General features: G+C 42.3%; 1 protein-coding gene across 2 annotated transcripts; it reads left to right on the forward strand.

Moving 5' to 3' along the window:
- Positions 1-203: 203 nt before the first annotated feature.
- Positions 204-20,617, forward strand: LOC146977671 (excitatory amino acid transporter 1-like). Of its 2 annotated transcripts, XM_085794056.1 has the most exons (11): positions 256-453; positions 610-748; positions 3,843-3,985; positions 4,099-4,236; positions 12,598-12,802; positions 12,902-12,944; positions 14,573-14,853; positions 14,942-15,175; positions 16,675-16,869; positions 16,957-17,091; positions 19,655-20,617. In XM_085794056.1, the coding sequence occupies exons 3-11, from the start codon at positions 3,847-3,849 to the stop codon at positions 19,863-19,865; spliced, it is 1,581 nt and encodes a 526-aa protein (XP_085650182.1). In that variant the 5' UTR covers positions 256-453; positions 610-748; positions 3,843-3,846; the 3' UTR covers positions 19,866-20,617. The 2 variants fall into 2 exon arrangements, with proteins under 2 accessions (XP_085650181.1, XP_085650182.1); XM_085794055.1 differs by lacking the exon at positions 610-748 and having other exon boundaries at positions 204-453.
- Positions 20,618-20,838: the final 221 nt, after the last annotated feature.

The following is a 20,838-nucleotide window of genomic DNA, read 5'->3' on the forward strand; positions in this document are numbered from 1 at the left end:
GTGAGACAAAGTGATGAACGTGGCAAATACTCAAAGGGAAGTGAGGAAGAGGATGGGAGGAGAGGTGAAGAGGACGCAGAACTAACTGGTGATGATTTCCATCATAACTCTGAACAAAGTTTCTCATACATCTGGGTTTTAGCTGAAACTGTGTCACAGGGCTAACAGTGTTATTATGGGACGACCATTTTCTAATTTCTCCTCTTAGTCTCACCCCTCCCCCCCTCCTCTGTCTCTCTTCTGGTGTCTCCCCTCCCTCCTTTGCCAATTACAGTAGGAGCAGGAGAGCTCTCTCTCCTGTGCTTCACTTCAGAGCTTCATCTCTCCATCACTCTGTCCTGAATCCCAGACGCTCCAAGAAAAGCTCCACTTCTTCTTACCCTGCTCCACTGCTGCTTCCCAGGCCGGCCAGGTCACCAGTGTCACCTGAAGAGCAAACACCAGCCCACAGAGGTACGTGATCAACAGCCTCTCTTCGCTCTGTAGTAACAGGTCTGCTTGTCTTAGCTGATTTCAAAAGTTTTAAGACTGAATGATATAGAAATGTGTGATATGGATCATCAGTTCACTTAAAGAATCATTCAGCTTATTTTGGTTTTGTTTGTCCAGGTTTTGAGAAATCTACCTCCACAAGAGGCGAAAAACTCATCAAAAAAGCGTTCAGAAAAAAAAAAGAAAAAATCTGAAAATCTTTCAGGCGTATTTCAAGATCTGTATTTTCAAAAAACAGGACTAGACGCCACCAGAGGTAAGTAAGAAAATATATTTCAACTGAGGTGAATTGACTCTTTAAAATCAAGCAATTGTATAATGATATATTTAGCTATTAATATTAATAGATATTGACTATTAACCCCCCCCCCCAAAATAAAAAATAAAAAAAATAAAATAAATAGCCTAAATAAAATAAAATAAAATAAAATAACTCACCTGTGCACACATTGGTTTAAAGAGTTAATGTTGAGTGTAAGTTCACCAGAGTGAATTCCACCGTCCTAAAGTTAGAATTAGAATCAATACTCTGAGCAAAAAAAAGGGGGATTCAAAAAAAAGTCATTTTCTCTGTGTTTCCTCTCATTTCTTCCTCACTGAGCAGCAGTGGAGCGATGCTGCAGCCGGCTCTGTGCACACTGCTCTGTCCACTCAGTAGAAATTAATGAGATTCAATGAATTCTCTGTGAACATCCTAGAAAAGAGACAGAAGAATATCAGCTTCATTTGGTCCAATATTAAAGTGTTATTGTTGGATCAAGTCCAACACACCAGTGGAGAGTAAAGACAGTGATGGGCTGGTGCCCTCTGGTGACCAACAGGTCACAGATTATAGTTTATAGTGGAACCATTAAGAAACACTGTGTTCCACCATAAGTCAAAGTCAAAGTCAAAATCTTTATTTGCCATTTGTGCATACACACATAGGAATTTCTGTGCATTGTTCCAGGTCAGGTAAACAAAATGTCTTGGATTTATTCGAATGAATGTAAACTATTTATATTTTAAACAGCTGTGTGTGGGTTGCTATTATATTTACTTTACTGACCAGTCTAGAGGAAACATTGTGAGTTAAACATCAAACTCTCTTCCTTTATTCACCAACACCTGTCTCCCGCCAGAGCTGAAAACAAACACCAGCTTTAACTGCTTTCTTTCACTGAAGTTAGCAGGCTAACTCACTGTCACTTACAGTCTGTTCTGTAGCTGTAGCTGCTCAGATGATGTAACCTCTTGCATTATACAGATAACAATGGCTGAAGCTCATGTCAAATGACAGTCACACCACCACCTGCTCCTGACAAGAATAATTATCAGAGAAACTAAACATTTCAATATGTGGTTTTAAATTCACCTTTGGTTTGATTTTGATTGACTGAATTATTAATTATGAAATTAATTTGTAAACACAACATGAAACTATGAACTTGTAAACTTGTCACCAATTACGTAGTAAACTGGCCAGAATTTCAAATGGGATGATTTTCTGAAGTCCAAAGTGAGAGAGATTATGACATGCAACAAAGGGGCATGGGTCAGATTCAAACCGTGGTCACTGTGGTTAAAACTAAACCTTTATGGTATGTCTACTATCGTGTTAGTTCAGCTGTTCCCAAAGGGTCACCAACAACTACTATCCCCCTAGTTAATGTATTATTATTTAAGTTTTGGGACTGATGATTACACACAGTGTTGTTTGATGACGTATTCATGCAAATCAGATTCATATTGTGAGGATAATAGTTACAGTGTTACTTTGGTGGTTCCATCCACGTCTGTCAGGCCGTGCTGCTCCATGAGGAGGGAACTGCATCATCAAAAATGGTTCAGCAGAATAATGGAGCCGACTGACTCCTCTGAACTATAGAGCCGACAGTGGGGCCAACTCAGGGGGCGCTGCCATAAAAACACAGGGTTAAACGAAAAAAAGATGAACCTGGTTAAAATTTCACCAGAGAGGGATGTGAAAGCGCATACAAGTGGTAGATTAGTTTGTGACATCTCTCCTATACCACTTATCTGTGCAGGGTCAGGGGGGATGGGGCCAATCCCAGTGGACACAGATGAAGGGCAAACCCTGGAAAGACCACCAGTCTACTACGCAGCTGACATATAGAGACAAAAACAACATGTCTGCCCCTCTTCTAGCATAGCGCACTCACAAACATTAAATCTACACTATTACTTTGACTGAACTTCCCGGATGTTTTCCATCATCTCACTGCTACCTTTTAAGGGATAGTTTAGGGAACATTTTGGCAAATTCGCCGATTGCCATCATCCCTATCCTCATAGGAGTAGGTTCATTACCTTCAATTATCGGTGCATGTTGTTTTGAGATCCGCGGGGCAGAGACGTGAGCTGCTCAGCTAACACAATGGAGGTGAATGGTACAGGTCCCCTGTCCCTCATCAAACTCATCAAATACACAATCCAACAACTCCAAAACAACCTCATGGAGAAGTTGTGACCTGGACATTCATTGCGCTATGAAATAATTACGTATAGTTATGTAACAGTACAACACACAGAGCAAATATTTGGAAGTAGCCTCCTTGTGCTTTTGAAATCACTCCGCCCGGCAGCTGTGTCTGGAATGTAGTTCCGGCTAAGCATTTGCCTCAAAAATAACTCCGACTCATAATGTTACATAAGTATCTCATAGCGTGGTGAATGTGCAGGTTCACAACTTGTTCACAAGCGCATTTTGGAGTTGTTAGATTGTGTATTATGAGTTTGATGAGGGTCAGGGTACCTGTACCATTCACCTCCATTGTGTTCGCTGAGCAGCTCACGTCTCGCGGATCTCAAAACAACATGCACCGATAATTAAAGGTTAATGAACCTACCCCATGACTATAGGGATTATGACAATAGACAAATTTGCCAAAATGTTGAACTTTCCCTTTAAATATTCACACACAGTATCTATGACTTTAACTGAACTTCCTAGATGTTTTTCCATAATCTCACTGCTACCTTTTAAAGGAGCGAGGTAGTAGTTGCTGTTGCTACATGGCTAACCTTAGCATTAGCAGCTGTTTACTTAGCATCTAGAACAAATATTGTGAGTTAAGCATCTTTTATTCAACAGCACCAATGTTGACTCTTGTCTCTACTTAGCTTGTATCCTGAAAAAGCTGCTTAGAGGACATATTGTATCCTCTAAGCTTAACACCAACCACCAAACTCAACTTCACATATCACAGTCTGAACACAGGTGTAGTAAAGTGGTTTCCAGAGAATCAGTCTTATCAACATTTTTTGATACTGAATGAATGAATTAATCAGCCTGCTGGTGAGTCTACACACACCTCATGTTCAGCCTTGGACATGTTTGTTTTCTGCAGCAGGATGCAGCGTATCAGGGAAGGCATTCACATACGCACCATGAAGGCGAAGAGGAAAGTGGAGGAGATCTCCAAAGAGGACGTCCAGGCTTTCCTCAAGAAGAACGCCTTTGTGCTCTTCACAGTCGGGTCAGTTGTTGTAGGTGTGTATGCCTCTGTGAGCTAAATGTTAAATGTCTCACACCTTGTTCAGTCTCAGCCAGTCTTGTCAGAGACACACATAATGTACAGGCCCGTCCCATGTCTCCCTCTGCAGGCATCATTCTGGGCTTTGCCCTGCGCCCCTATAAGATGACCTATCGGGAGGTGAAGTACTTCTCCTTCCCTGGGGAGTTGTTGATGAGGATGCTACAGATGCTTGTTCTGCCTCTGCTCATCTCCAGTCTGATTACAGGTACAATAGCTTCACACATGATCTAAGGCAGAGGTCTTCAACAGGGGGTCCGCGACCCCTAGGGGGTCCGCGAAGGTACTGCAGGGGGGTGGCGAAAGTTTTGGTTGAGGGAAAACAAATATGAAAAAAGTTGTGGAAGTTATGAAAAAAAGATCCATTGTGAATATTGTTCCCTGCTGCTGAACATCCGATTTTTACATACAAGTCCTTTGTTTTCCCTATAGGTGGCAGGCAACTGAGGCAAGCCTTTGCATTGTATCCGATACAAACACGGCGCACCGTCTCTCTCTCTCTCTCTCTCTCTCTCTCTCTCGCTTGAAGCTATTGAACAATGTTTGATTTATTAAACATAAACTGGTCTTTCCTGTAGGATCTAGGCTACAAGCCTTTTTCTCAGCATACCTATTTTTAACTATCATGACAACAAAGCACTGACAAATAAGACTGATGTGAACATTCATATCGAACTCTGTAACACACTCATGACACAAGCCACACATGCTCTCCCTGTGTGATGGCCTGGGTAGTGGACAGTCTGAGGACAGAGAGCTTTCAAGTTGAAGTTTATAATAATGAAATGCACCGATGAGACTGTGCTAGGTCTAGGAGGAAAACTTGGCTCATGCTCCAGTCATTAAAAAAAAACAAAAAAACTCTGGTAACGACCGGGCTAATGTGCGGAAGGACGCTGTAGGACGCTAGCCTCGTAAACCAGTCTCTCGCGGAAATGCAATTCATTTCATTTCTCGGGGGCGGCTAGTAGGACGCTGTACCACTGGTCCTGCTGCATACCTGACGCTCTTATTTTTTAAACTGGAATACCCAACGTAGTGCCAACTACAACATGTAACAGTGTGGCATGGTTGCCTTCTCTTTCACCGACAGCCCCATCCCCCCTTGTCTGCATGACAAATAGGGAGCAATAATGAAGCAGCGTCAGGCCGTCACTGAAACGCTCCGTGGAACCGAGACATGACACGGCGGGCCCGGTGTAAATGTTCCCAGAATCAGCTCCGGTGACCGCGGCGCTGACGACTATGCTCAAACGGCTTGCCATACGACTGCAGCGACCCTCCGACAGTCCCATTGCTGCGTGTCAATCCCCCCTCTCACTTTCTCTCCGCGCCCCCGTCTCTCTCCAGCTGCCCTTTCAAAATAAATGCATAAAAACCCTGAGAAAAAAAAACACAGTGGGAGAAACACTGCTTTGTGTTTTCTGTCTTTTTATGGTTTAGTCGTGTAATTCTTTCATTGGTGCAGTAGCAGCTTTCAGTTACCACAAGCAGTTGTGACCTGTTGTGATCATAGATGGCATGGCATATATTTTTTATGTCCCTTTGAAATATAAAGAGTCCCATGACCAGCCAAACTCCTAAAAAAAAAAAGCATGACTTATAGTCCAGAATATGGCACTTTTGGCATATGGCACTACAGGACCAGTGAAATATAAAACACAATTGTATACAATAGCCTATATATAAGTAGGGGGTCCCCGCTCCATCTCTCCATCAGTTTGGGGGTCCTTGGCCTGGGAAACGTTGAAGACCCCTGATCTAAGGTTTAAGAGTAAAATATTACAACTGGCCTGATAAATTATTTATTAGATCTAATCTTTTATTTTTAGCCTATTCACATAATTTTTTGTGGCAAATATCCAAAACCAACCTCAGTCATGAGCAGACAGTAAACAAATGAGGTGCAGGTCACTTGGACTAAGTCCTCCATGATGTTTGGTGTCACTTTCCACTAATTGCCACAGTAATGATAACTAGAAAAAGCATTTCCAAGAATGGAAATGGTGTGACTGCTGATAGCAACTGAACGCTGTTGCAGAATTAGCAAATAGTGCAAGCAGTGATCACCATACAAATGTTTGACCAAGGTTGGAATTGAATCCACAACCTCATGGTCATTAGACTTACACTCTGCCTCTAGGCCACAGTGCACACACAGTTGCAGAGACTGTTGTCTGTTAATGATCTGCACTCTGTCAACATCAAGAAAGCTTGAGAGTCAAGCTTGAATGACTTAGAATGAAAATTTCTGTGAATTTCAGGCTGAGAGCAGCAGTTTCAACATGAAGCAAGTTATCAGAAGTCAACAGAGGACAACTGGGAAAATAATTCACTATAATTGTTGTTGAGGCAAGGTTTGAACCAGCAACCTTCAGGTCTCCAGACCAGCAAGCTAACCACTAGGCTACAGACAGAGACAGCATGTGAGGGGTAAAGAAAACCTTTGATAAGAGGATCACTGTCTTCTGCTTAAAAAAAAAGTAAGGAATCGAACCCATGACCTCATGATCAATAAACCTTTACTCTGCCACTTCGCCACAGAGAGCACAGACATAAGCATGTTGCCATTGTAATGTGATGATGTGCTGCAAACGGTGGCAGAAGCAATTAATGCGTCTCTTAACAAACACAGACAGAGATGTGGAGAACTCTCAGCATTGGGCTGAATGAGAGCAGAGAGCTCCCTGGCTGCATTTAAAAAATATTTTAAATTATTATCTAAGTCTCTTTGCATTTTTGACCAGAATTTTAGCCAGAAGACAAGTGTGGCTACAAAACTGGAGAAAATAATTTGTCTAGAGTTTAATTTGCAGAAAAAGTTAAATATTTTAAAAAGTATAAATAGTTAAAAAGAGAAAAGTAATGCCGATAAAGTTCAAAAAAAGCTGCACGTTTTGATATATGAATTGTTGAAATAGCACAACACCTAACACACTAACCATATGGCCACAGAGAACCTGAGTTACAATGAGCTTTATACTATGAGGAATCAAAGACTGTCCAATGACAGCTGAATAATTGGAATCAAAAGTCAAGCAATGAAGTGAAAAGACTGAGGCAGGAATCGAACCCATGACCATATGATCACTAAGCCTTTACTCTGCCACTCGGCTACAGAGAGCACACTGCTTTCAAGACTGTTGTCATTCATTGTAATGTGATGATGTGCTGCAAACTGGTATGAGTAATCAAGGAGATAACAAACACCTGTAACCAATTGAAGGCGGGGGAGGAGAGCAGAATTCAACATAACATAACAAGAGTTCTTCCCTTGGATTTGAACCAGTGACCTTAGGGTTGACAAGCAGTCACCCTACCCCCTACACTACAGTGGAGTTGTGAAGAAGAGAGGTTGAGACTTTGATGAATGTGAGATTTTTTGTGAAAAAGTTAAATATTTGAAAAAGTATAAATAGTTAAAAAGAGAAAAGTAATGCCGATAAAGTTCAAAAAAAGCTGCACGTTTTGATATATGAATTGTTGAAATAGCACAAAGTATGAAGGACTAGAAGAAGACCGTAAAAAGGCGGAAGAAAATGGCCAAACAGAAGAACAATAGTGTGACTGCTTCAGCAGTCACACTAATTACTTTAATCCTTTAGTGCAGGGGTCTTCAACGTTTTCCAGGCCAAGGACCCCCAAACTGATGGAGAGATGGAGCGGGGACCCCCTACTTATATATAGGCTATTGTATACAATTGTGTTTTATATTTCACTGGTCCTGTAGTGCCATATGCCAAAAGTGCCATATTCTGGACTATAAGTCATGCTTTTTTTTTTAGGAGTTTGGCTGGTCATGGGACTCTTTATATTTCAAAGGGACATAAAAAATATATGCCATGCCATCTATGATCACAACAGGTCACAACTGCTCGTGGTAACTGAAAGCTGCTACTGCACCAATGAAAGAATTACACGACTAAACCATAAAAAGACAGAAAACACAAAGCAGTGTTTCTCCCACTGTGTTTTTTTTTCTCAGGGTTTTTATGCATTTATTTTGAAAGGGCAGCTGGAGAGAGACGGGGGCGCGGAGAGAAAGTGAGAGGGGGGATTGACACGCAGCAATGGGACTGTCGGAGGGTCGCTGCAGTCGTGCTCTACCAAGACATATGACGCTCGTGACTCACCCCCAGTCGTCAGCGCCGCGGTCACCGGAGCTGATTCTGGGAACATTTACACCGGGCCCGCCGTGTCATGTCTCGGTTCCACGGAGCGTTTCAGTGACGGCCTGACGCTGCTTCATTATTGCTCCCTATTTGTCATGCAAACAAGGGGGGATGGGGCTGTCGGTGAAAGAGAAGGCAACCATGCCACACTGTTACATGTTGTAGTTGGCACTACGTTGGGTATTCCAGTTTAAAAAATAAGAGCGTCAGGTATGCAGCAGGACCAGTGGGGTTACACCCCGCCTTTCCGAAGCCCCGCCTTTCCGACAATAGACTTCCATTCATCGTAATAGCGGGGTTTTCTATTTTTTCTAAAGACCCCGCTACTCCGAAAAGGCTATTGGGGGAAACCCCCAGCGCGCAGTGCGCATTGATCCTTTTTTCCTTTTTGGGGTCAAACGGATCATGTGCATAATTAACTGCAAAACAAGCAAATACTTCATATTAATGACATATAACGTTCATTATGCTTCTAGCCTGTCTAGCCTCTACCTGGTCTTTTTTACTAAACTTAACCAACTCCTTTCTTCATTGCCTAAACCCAACCAAAGCATCTCCCTCAGTCAGCTGTCAGTGCGAGCGGCGGCTGCAGCAGCCTCGCGCCCGTGTGAGCTCAAGCCGGGTTCAGCCGCGCTCGAGCGGAGCAGGGGGGGAGAAAAAGAAAAAAAGTGTATTTCTATTACTGTGTGGGAGATCTCCAACAACGGAGTCGGGGAGAAAGCAAGTGGGACAGATCTGCCCAGTCCCTGAGCAGCGCACGTTTCACAGACAAGCCACAAAGCAGAATGTAAACAACGTCACGCGGTTCAGCACCTTGGACAGCTGCGGGGGGGAGGAGGGGGTGTCGGAGTAGCGGTGTTTCGAAGTGGGGCTATTTCGGAACAGCGGGGTGTCGAAGTGGAGGTGTGTCGGAATGGAGAGCTGTCCCCGACCAGTGGTACAGCGTCCTACTAGCCGCCCCCGAGAAATGAAATGAATTGCATTTCCGCGAGAGACTGGTTTACGAGGCTAGCGTCCTACAGCGTCCTTCCGCATACATTAGCCCGGTCGTTACCAGAGTTTTTTTGTTTTTTTTGTTTTAATGACTGGAGCATGAGCCAAGTTTTCCTCCTAGACCTAGCACAGTCTCATCGGTGCATTTCATTATTATAAACTTCAACTTGAAAGCTCTCTGTCCTCAGACTGTCCACTACCCAGGCCATCACACAGGGAGAGCATGTGTGGCTTGTGTCATGAGTGTGTTACAGAGTTCGATATGAATGTTCACATCAGTCTTATTTGTCAGTGCTTTGTTGTCATGATAGTTAATAATAGGTATGCTGAGAAAAAGGCTTGTAGCCTAGATCCTACAGGAAAGACCAGTTTATGTTTAATAAATCAAACATTGTTCAATAGCTTCAAGCGAGAGAGAGAGAGAGAGAGAGAGAGAGACGGTGCGCCGTGTTTGTATCGGATACAATGCAAAGGCTTGCCTCAGTTGCCTGCCACCTATAGGGAAAACAAAGGACTTGTATGTAAAAATCCGATGTTCAGCAGCAGGGAACAATATTCACAATGGATCTTTTTTTCATAACTTCCACAACTTTTTTCATATTTGTTTTCCCTCAACCAAAACTTTCGCGACCCCCCTGCAGTACCTTCGCGGACCCCCTAGGGGTCGCGGACCCCCTGTTGAAGACCTCTGCTTTAGTGACTTGTCATCAGGCCCTCTACACAGTTTTGCCAGTTCACCAAATACATAATCCCCATTACATTAATATTAAAAGTAATCCGGTCTGCATTATGTTTCCTTTTAAATGTAAATGCAAATTAGTTGCTTTGTCATCTCAGTTTTATTTTGAAATCCCTTGAACAGGTGGAGGTTGAATTGCTACCACTGTTTTTGGCCATCATTGTACTAGGAGTGTGATGTAAAAGAACTCTTCAGACTCTCGAGTGTCATATTTAGAGCCACATGCTTGCATTAAAGCAATTAACACAAGATACAGAGTGAAGTTGAAAATGAAAATTGGGTAAATTTACGTGTAATCTGATGTGTAACAGCTAATGTGTTTTAAAGGAAGCATATCAATGTAACGGCAAAATGTTTCCAACCACAGATACATACATCCTAAATGCATCGGTAAAATGTTCATAGAGGATTCGTTATTCACCAGTATCTGCACCTGTAGTGTTTCCATTTTTCCCAAACAATTTTTCTGCATTTTACAAAGAATGAGAACATATGTAGGTGCAGCTACCTGGATTAGAAAATCTATGACTCCTCTCTGTAATAACAGGAACTGGAGCTGTGGTACAGTAGCTAATTACTGCAGAAAGAGCAGCAGTATTTTTCAACTACACACAATAAGACATAAAAAAAAAACCTGGGTTGTCTTGTTGCTGAGAACATCTCAGTGGAGGTGGTTCATGGGGAGGTCATCTCTACAAACTTAACCACTGAGGGGTCCAGCCTAGCCCCCTCCAGTCTGGAGCAGAACATCAACTCCTATCGTCTTCAAGGCAGCTGAGAGACTGGCGCCGCCCCGGTGTCTCAGCTCTCGTCTCTGTGGCACGCGACACAAACACGTCCCATAACCCGCAATCTCTTGTCTATTACAGATGGTACTACACAATTATAACAAAAAGAAGGGGTCTGCAACACCATATGGCTCCAGTGCAAAAAATGTATTAAATACCCATGACGTTTTGAGCTGCATGCTTTGCTTGCGTTGGTCCAGCACCCACCCGACATGGGTTTTTGGATGTGTGTGCTGCTTTTAATTTTTGCTCACTACACAATTATACACATCATATATGATATACCGTATAACGTTATGTACCACTGTAAACAAATGCACATGGCCAGGAGGAGGGTTAGCAAAACATTGAAAAAAGCTGCCAGACTTGCATAGTTCCCCTTTAAGGCTTAAAGCTTCATATAGTTGAGGGCCTGGCCTCTTTTAGGAATCATCTCAGTGTAAGACCATGAGCTCCTCCTGGAAGGGGATTCGAACTCCTAACCTTGACTCAACAAACCCCCAAAGCACGTCTGGCATCACGAGAGGGACATAAACATGATGATCGTAAATAGATGACTTGTAAAAACAATACAAACAGGGAAGTGAACCATTATGTTTCATCTGAACTGGGTTAAAACACTGATAGTCGCCAGTCACAAAGGCACCAGCGCAGGACGGCCTTACTTCATATTAATGGACTATTGGTAGAAAAGATCTTCCAGACACACTGTTACCAAACTTTACCAAACTGACAGAAAAAAACACTGGGCCTCATTCACGAACCGTTCTTAAGAACAAATTTGTTCTTAAGTCCTACTTACGAAGTTTTTACGAAGATTGTGGCATTCATGAATGTTTTCTTATCCAGAATTTGTTCTTAACTAAGAACAAAATCTAAGAACAGTCAGGAGTATACTTACGCACTTTTAAGTGCTGAGACTTCTGCAAAAATAACCGATTTTAGCGTTTTCTTTTGTTCTGCAGTTGTATGATATTATATGATTTGAATAAGAATTATTTTCTTATCTTTTATAATGTTTTTAATAATCATATATATTAATAATAATAATTGACGAATCATTGCAGTCTCTTAAAAAACATTATAGACACTTAGTTCATATAATTTTTTTCCCCCCTTTTCTTTGGGGGCGGGGGGGGGGGGCATACAGCTGCCGATATGATTTTTTTTTTCCTAATTGCGGGCTGCAACAGTGCACCTACTGTAAGTGTTCACACTACATACAACTGTTTTTTTTTTCATATGTGATAATATGATGATATTTATGGTGGCACATGTGAGAGTGTGGTCTCTGATAACAACCGAAGAGCTGCATCCACTGCTGACGCTACTAAATATAAATATAAAATATAAACTAAATATAAGCCTTTTGTTTGTTTCTTTGTTTAATTCCTGCCGCAGTAGCGCCACTTCACTACTTTAGTTCTTTTTATGTTTGGAGTCTGGTGCTCCCTCCCAGATTTTCATTTGCGCATTTCAACTTTCTTTCTCACTTCACCTTCTCTGCTCAGTGCCTGTGGTCTCTGTTTGCACACGGCCCTGCAGTCTCATGCCCTTTTACGGGCATTGATGGGGCGGTTACCTATGCTAATCCTATGTTAATTAGACTCACCTGGCACACGCCCTCAACTTACGAGGAGATGGCATTCATCAAGTAGGAACACAGCTGCGAACAATTCTGAGGCTTACGAACGCGTTGATGAATCTGACGTAGGGTTTTCTTAAGGAACTTCTTAAGAACAACTTAAGAAATAATCTAAGAAGGTTCTTAAGAAGATATTGGTGAATGAGGCCCAATGTCATCTACTTCCTTATTTGTAACATATTTCCATGGGTTAATACTCAGATCAGTTGTGTCTCCAACCTCTGTCCATTAGGAATGGCAGCTCTGGACAGCAAAGCCTCAGGAAAGATGGGCATGAGAGCTGTGATTTACTACATGACCACGACCTTCATCGCAGTCTTCATAGGTATCATCACCGTCCTCATCATCCACCCAGGAAAGGGATCTAAAGATGAGTTTGGGAAGCAGCAGAAGATAGCAGAAGTCAGTCCTGCAGACGCCTTCTTAGATCTGATCAGGTAGCCTGCACACCCGTATGGAAGCAACAACAATGACATTAACTAAATGTGACAGTAAGTGGTCTAAACAGTCTATCAATCACCGATTTCTCATTTCAGAAATATGTTTCCACCCAACTTGGTCCAAGCTTGCACACAGCAGGTGAGATGTTTATTCATTATTTACTGAATATCACAAGAGCTCATATCCTCTTCAGTCTCCATTAGACCCCATCAAATTAAATAAAAAACTCTCACTTCTCTACTCTTCAGAGCATCTTGCAGCCTGACTGTGCATAACTCAGGCTGCCCATGAGTATGCAACATTTTACACTAATCAGGCATAACATTCTGACCACCTGTCTAATATTGTGTAGTTCCCTTTTGCTGCCAAATACACAACAAACGATGATACACTGTGTATTCTGACAGCTTTCTATCATCCGTCTGAGCAACAGTAGCTGGTCTGGATGGTACCACACGGGCAGCCTTCTCTCCCCACGTGTATCAATGAGCCTGTGGCCGCTTCACCACTGTTCCTTCCTTGGACCAACTTTTGATAGATCCTGACCACTGCAGACCAGGAACAGCCCACAAGAGCTGCAGGTTTTCAGATGCTCTGAGACCGTCATCCTGGTCAAACTGGATCAAATCCTTACGCTGCCCATTTTTCCTGCTTCTAATACATCAACTTTGAGGATAACATGTTCACTTGCTGCGTAACATATCCCACCCACTAACAGGTAGGGCTGGGACGATTTGCTTTTCTCCCGATTCGATTCTTCTACGATTTTTTGGATGGCGATTCGATTTCAATTACGATTCTACGATATTGCCGATTTTCTCGATTTTTAGTCTGCATTTTTAACATTTATTTTAACACAAATACTGTAGGAGCCTATAAATTAACATACTCCATTATAAAGTGACCTTAAACCCTTTTCAAAACCTGGACTCTCTATGTAAAAAAGGCTAACAAATGCACATTGCACAATACCAAAAAAAATTATACTTTTTTTTTTTTTTTTTTTTTAATCGATTTTTGAAAAAAAAAAAATCGATTTAAAAATCGTCAAAAAAGATACGATATTTATGTGAATCGATTTTTTCTCCCACCCCTACTAACAGGTGCCATGATGAAGTGTTATTCACTTCACCTGCCAGTGCTCAGAATGTTATGCTTGATCGGTGAACGTGGTGGATAATATCATGCATAATAAGCAAAGCTGATATTTAGAATTGACATAGAGTTTATCCTATTAAGAGCGTAAATCGGCGCAACACTGTCCCTGATTGAAGTTAGACTTGGGTCAGCCCATAGAGTGCGAGAGAAAGGTCATGGGTGCAGCACTTCATTGGGTCTGAATGTTGGCTCTGGGTTGACCCATCCCGAAGTCATGCAGCCCAATCAAGAGATTCAGACAGAAGACAAACTAAATGCAAAGGAAGCTTTGAAAGTTAGCACAAATCCAGCATGAAAATGTCAATATCCCTGTTCCTTGTTGGGCAGTACTCTATGAACACCAGAGAATGAAGTCCCTGAAGGTCAAGTATATCCAAGCTAATGTCATCATGTCAAAGTTGATCTCTGACATAGAAGAGGTGACCTGGGAATGGTGTTACAGGAAAGGTCATTAGGTCACAAAATGTTGGAAACCTTGACCTGATGATGCCAAACATCACAGGTCTATCTGTCCAGCAGAACATTTATGGAACAGTCATTGAACACAGGGTAATACCCTGGAGGTTGATATAATGTTTCAGCTTCACCAAACTTCTGTCACCCTACAGTTCAAAACCAAATATGGGAAGCGGGTGGTCCATGTGACGATTACAGTGAACGACACCCTCTTCAACTCAACCAATGGCACCCAGGAGGTCATGCAGATCACCCGGGAGGAGGTGATCCCAGTGCCGGGTCAGGTGAACGGGGTCAATGCCCTTGGGCTGGTGGTCTTCTCCATGTTCTTCGGTTTGATAATTGGCAATATGAAGGAGCAGGGCCAGATCCTGAGGGATTTCTTCGACGGCCTCAATGAAGCCATCATGCGCCTGGTTTCCATCATCATGTGGTAAAGACCATACTGATAGGGAAGGTGTTTCCTGATGAACAAATGTCACCATTAGTTCAGTAACTCCATGTTCCTCTCTTCCTCTCAGGTACGCGCCCATTGGTATCCTTTTCCTCATAGCAGGAAAGATCGTGGAGATGGATGATCTGACTCAGATGGGTGGCCAGCTGGGCATGTACACCATCACCGTCATCATTGGCTTAATGATCCATGCGATTCTTATTCTTCCCACTCTTTATTTTGTGATCACTCGCCAGAACCCCTTTATCTTTATCGCGGGACTCCTTCAGGCTCTGGTCACAGCCCTGGGGACCTCCTCCAGGTGAGTCCTGTCCATCACTACCACACACAAATAATAAATCACAGTTATTCCCTAAGAACATGCTAGCATTTTGGGAACTTTGCTTTACTTTGTTGTCAAACTCACAATTAGACAAGTATCTAGCCTAGGTTTTAACCTAAAGACTAGAAGCAGCTGAAAATAGCTCTGTCAATGGGCAAAAACAGGCCTTTGTACTATGACTTGTCTCAATATGTTTTTTGGGATTGTCAAACGCTACATCTGCAGCTGTTTAACATCATAACATCATGGTGTCAAAAACAGGGGCCCAGAAGTATCAGTGTAGCTGTTATGAATAAGCATTTTTTGCCGATGTCATTGTTGTTTTAGTTGTCAGATATGTATTGGCTCAGCTTTACATCCCTGCCCACATCACTCCATGGTTTTTTCCAAACCTGGCAAAGACCAGTTTGCTAAAGACAACATTGGAGAGGTGCTTGAACCTGTTTTCTATTGTTTCAAATCTACGTTAAGTTAATTTAAACATCAACACACCCTCTCACTATCTAAATCTGTGGCTTTCATCAGTGTAGCTCCTCATTGGAGAGCCGTTAAAACTTACTGAGTCATGAGCTGATAACTCTTTCATGAAGGGTTTATTCTTGCAAAATTTATACAGATCCAGACCAGTACTGAACTGAATGAAACAGTTTGACTCAGCCATCGACTGAATGACTTGCTGATCTGTAGCGTGAGAATCTGCACCAAAACATTGCAAGGCAGGGCAGGGCAAGGCAAGTTATTGCCCATTTTGACAGTTTGTCACAACAACATCCTCTACCCTTAGACCAGTGTTTTTCAACCTTGGGGTCGGGACCCCACATGGGGTCCCCTGGAATTCAAATGGGGTCGCCTGAAGTGTCTAGTAATTGATTTAAAAAAATTCTGATAAAAATATATATTTTATATTATTATTCTTTTTTAAAATTATGATTAAAACACCACACACAATCTTAAACAACTGTATTCGATACTTTAACTTTCTCAAATATAAATCAAGTTCAAATAAAATGCAGCATATAAAAATATCTGAGCTGGCGCATCTTGATTGAGGGTTGCCAGAAATTTGTGATGTCAAAATGGGGTCATGAGCCAAAAAAGGTTGGGAACCACTCCCTTAGACCCTCATATCGACTGGGGAAAAACTCCTAAGAAAACCCTTTTAACAGGGAAAGAACTGGAGAAACCTCAGGGTGAGAGACAGAGGAGGGATCCCTCACCCAAGACAGGCAGATGTGCAATAGATGTTGAAGACAGTTTACAACACAGAATATGGAATAATATGGAAAATGGGATAGTTAAGTCAAGAAGAGCTGAAGATGGCAGCTCCTGGTGGGCCATGTAGGGAGAGCAGGCCAGCTTAATGGGAATACTGGTGGTTCATTAGCAGGGATGGAGGGCGAGGTGGTTTAGGAGTAGAGGAAAGGAGTGTGGAGCTCTTGAGAACAGCGATGTGACTCTCTGCCCTTCGCCCTCCCCAGCTCAGCCACCCTCCCTGTCACCTTTAAATGTCTGGAGGAAAACAACAAAATCGACAAGCGAATCACGCGCTTCGTGCTGCCTGTGGGCGCCACCATCAACATGGATGGAACAGCTCTGTACGAGGCGCTGGCAGCCCTCTTCATCGCTCAGGTCAACAACATGGAGATGAACTTTGGTCAGATCATCACTATAAGGTGAGAAGTTAAAAGAAAGAAAAAGGCACACGACACGTTGCTGTTACTGAAGTCAGAGTTTAATCTGTCTGTGTGTTTCCCTTCAAGTATCACAGCGACTGCAGCCAGCATCGGAGCTGCCGGCATCCCTCAGGCAGGCCTGGTCACTATGGTGATTGTGCTAACCTCGGTCGGACTTCCTACCGATGACATCACTCTCATCATTGCAGTTGATTGGTTTCTGTGAGTATAGCTCGCCGTACCACGAACCCGCGAACAACACTACAGTATAAGAAGCAGTGGTATGACAGGCTGAAGTGCTGTAGCTGCACCTCGCATCCCTCCATGAATCATCTCTGTCACTTTAAAGGTCAAGAGCAGCTCTGGATCTACTACCACCTAGTGACACACTTCTCCTGCCTCCCCGGAGTCTTGCTCCACATCTTCCCTTTTGTATTGAATATTTTCTGCAATGAGTTTTTAACATAGAAACATAATTAGGTTTCCCAAATTAATCATTTCAATTAGAATACCCTTCCCAGAAATTACTCAGCTAACTGGGGTAATAAGAAGAAACCCTTCTCTCCTTTAACTAGGATGGACCAAATATGAATGGCCTGTCTTCATGAAGCCTCACTAACCCAGGCCTTCTCACACTCAATGGAGCAAAGCGCAGTCTCTTATATGTTCCTGTGTGGAGGGTTTCATCACACAGGAGTAGCAGTAAACACAGGTTTACATCGGTAAATCAAGCTCGTGGTTTAGACCTTCATGAGCATTCAGTACATCTGAAAACATCTAACTGTTAGAGACTGCACATAGCTCCCCCATGGAAACACGATTCAACGCTTTGTTTTTGTAAAAAAAAAAATAGATATGATCTGTTTACTGAGGTTTATTGGTGCTATTAGGGGTTACCTATTCGTCCCTATCTGTGGTCTGAAATGAGCAGAGTCATGCTTACACTACTGTCAGAATATCTCAATGCACACCACTCCTTTGTTATTATTCTTAATTGTTACCACAGAGAAGCTTTGTGTGGGTTTATATCTCTCCTTTGAATCTCACATGTGGTCAGTTCTTGTTTAAACAACCTCATGACTAACCTTACTTTGTAAATAGTCCTTCAATTACCCTCAATCCCAGATAATGTTCCCTGATTGAACCTCTAACACACGTGTGTTTGTATTTGTATTTAGCTCCTATCAATGCTGAGATAATGTAATAAGGGCAAAATATGAAGATAAAGCTGGGGGCAGAGTTGTTGTGCAACTGGTGCTGCATCAGTGAGGCCAGGGACTTTATGCTTCTGGTGAAAATGGAGGTGAGGCTGAGGGGAAAGCTTGTGATTGATCTATGCAGCAACTCTCACCTGTAGGTTGATGGGTTGATCATTTTTCAGGAGTCATTCTGGGAACATTGGCAAACTGTGTAATCTTGCAAAAGTCTGCATGTGAGGTTCTTGATATGTAAACTGTCTTCCCTCAAGTGTCTGCATCACCACCACCACTAAAAGTAAATTCTCGACAAAAAGAACGCCATTGCTTCCAATGGAGTCCGAAGTCAGAATCACTTTTCCAGGACTGTTTCCTTGGGACATGAGTAAAAATCCTCCACTGGGCACCTGGACAAGATTTTCTGGTCCAACTTGTGGTGGCATGCCTCAGGTTTGAACCAGAAGATGAAGGAGATATTCAGTGTATTTCATGAGATCTGGGAACACCTCAGGGTCCTCCAGGTAGCGATGTGTGATACCACCCATTTTCATTCTGATCCGGTAAAACCACATACCAATGCCGATACCAATCCTGATACATTTTACAGAATTATATGCAAGGACGAAACCATGGACATGTGGGGGTCCAAATGAGAGCCCTTCCCCAGATTTTGCATTTCCCACAATTCTATGATTTTAATATACTGTATGAAAATGTACTCATTTAGAACATAGTTTTGAGGATGACATTTACCATTTCACATTTATTCACATTTAAAGTAATAGTCTGCAACGGCTAGGGAGAGGGGTGTCTGGACCTCCCTGTTTACACAGCGGAAAAGGGATGAATTGTGTATATGAAACAATTATGACGGAAAAAATCCAATTATCTTTAAAAGGATAGTCCAACATTTTGCAAATTGGCCCATTTCTATAATCCCTATAGTCTTATCAGTAGGTTTGTTATCTTTGATTGTCGGTGCAAGCTATTTTTAGAACGGCGGAGCAGAGCCGCGAGCTGCTCAGAGCTACACTACGGAGGCTCATGGGATTTCTTGGTTTCCCTCATCAAACTCATCAAATACACAATACAAACAACTCCAAAACGCTCTGGTGGACAAGTTGTGACCTGCACATTCACCACGCTATGAGATAATAACGGAACGTTGTGAGACAAAGTTGTTTTTGAGGTAAATTCATGCAAAACCGCTGATGCACATTCCCCGCAAGCAGTCTCTGCATTTGCATCGAAAACAACTCTGTCTGGTAACGTTCTGTTATTATCTCATAGCGTGGTGAATGTGCAGGTCACAACTTGTCCACGACAGCGTTTTAGAGTCGTTGGATTGTGTATTTGATGAGTTTGATGAGGGAAACCAAGAAATTCCATTAGCCTATGTAGCGTAGCTCTGAGCAGCTTGCGGCTCTGCTCCGTCTTTCTAAAAATAGCTTGCACCGATAATTAAAGGTAACGAACCTAGTCCTAAAACTATAGGGATTATGGCTATCATATGAATCATCAGCTGTGGCATTTGTGCATCAGACTTTATTCTCTAACCTCTGCCCTCTCTGTGGTCTGCTGCTGTACAGGGACCGTCTGCGCACCACCACCAACGTGCTGGGGGATTCGATCGGCGCCGGCATCGTGGAGTTCCTGTCTCGACACGAGCTCCGCAGCAAAGACGTGGAGATGGGAAACTCGGTGCTGGAGGAGAAGGAGAGGAAGAAACCTTACAAGCTCATCTCCCAGGATAGCGATTTTGAAAACGATAAACGTGCTCACAGCGAATCCAACATGTAACTCAGCCCTCAACATCTGTCACATCTGTCCACACATACAAACACTTAAGGTTGCTTCAGTAACATTTTGGGTTTGTTGACATTGCTTTTTTTTTGGTCATCTCCCAGAAGTGATGAATTTCTTACATTCCTCTCTCATCCAAAAGATCAAGTCTCTTTATTTATGCTTCTGTCGTGTTTCAGATAGGAATGGTAGGTTCCTTTTGCTCTGTTTACTACTTTTATTAACGTTTTAAAATATAACTTAATGTTTCCCTCATCTAGAGATGGAGGTGAGAGTGGATTTCAGTGCAGGATGGATGGAGATAGAGACATCTTGAAGATATTATGCAAAGAAAATATATTCAGACTTTGGTCACTGGGACTTAAATTCAGATTTTAACTCTATTTTCCCAAAAATAGCTGCATAATATTGTGCTTATTAAAAGTGTGCTAGACATTTTATGATTTTTTAGATCTCAGACTCTTTCACACATCTAGAATTACAAATGCATGTGTGTGCGAAAGTTTATGTCCGTGTGTGTGTGTGTGTGTGTGTGTGTGTGTGTGTGTGAACTTTTTACCAACAGTGTTAATTTACTCTAAACACGAGACAAGTGAATATGTTGGCTGATTATTAAATGTTAAGTGTCTGATTCATCATAAAGGTGTGAGGCAGAAATTCAAGACTTGACTGAATCGCAGAAGCTTTTTGTGAAAATAGTTGTATTAGTTTTTGTTTATTATAACTCCTGTGAAATAAAAAGGAAAAAAATAGCCTGACTCTGTTTCACTGAAATGTTAGGACTCAGTGGTTTTAATGTGTCCATTCATGATGTTTTGATCATTGTGGTTGTGTCAATGCACACGGCTCCTGTCCTAAATCTATAATGGCTACATTAGTAGCAACAACCTTTTTTGGCTTGTGACCCCATTCTGACATCACAAATTTTGGGCGACCCCGTCAATCAAGATGCGCCAGCTCATATATTTTT

This window comes from Trachurus japonicus, chromosome 12 (genome assembly GCF_045865225.1).
Source record: "Trachurus japonicus isolate A0001 chromosome 12, Traja_1.0".
In the NCBI taxonomy this organism is placed as follows: Eukaryota; Metazoa; Chordata; class Actinopteri; order Carangiformes; family Carangidae; genus Trachurus; species Trachurus japonicus.

Bases quoted from the DNA above. Each gene is read 5' to 3' on its own strand.
- LOC146977671 (XM_085794055.1), top strand. From the start codon at position 3,847: ATGCAGCGTATCAGGGAAGGCATTCACATACGCACCATGAAGGCGAAG. The intron at 3,986-4,098 runs GTGTGTATGCCT...CTCCCTCTGCAG, and splicing joins AGTCGGGTCAGTTGTTGTAG to GCATCATTCTGGGCTTTGCC. The intron at 15,176-16,674 runs GTGAGTCCTGTC...CGCCCTCCCCAG, and splicing joins GCCCTGGGGACCTCCTCCAG to CTCAGCCACCCTCCCTGTCA.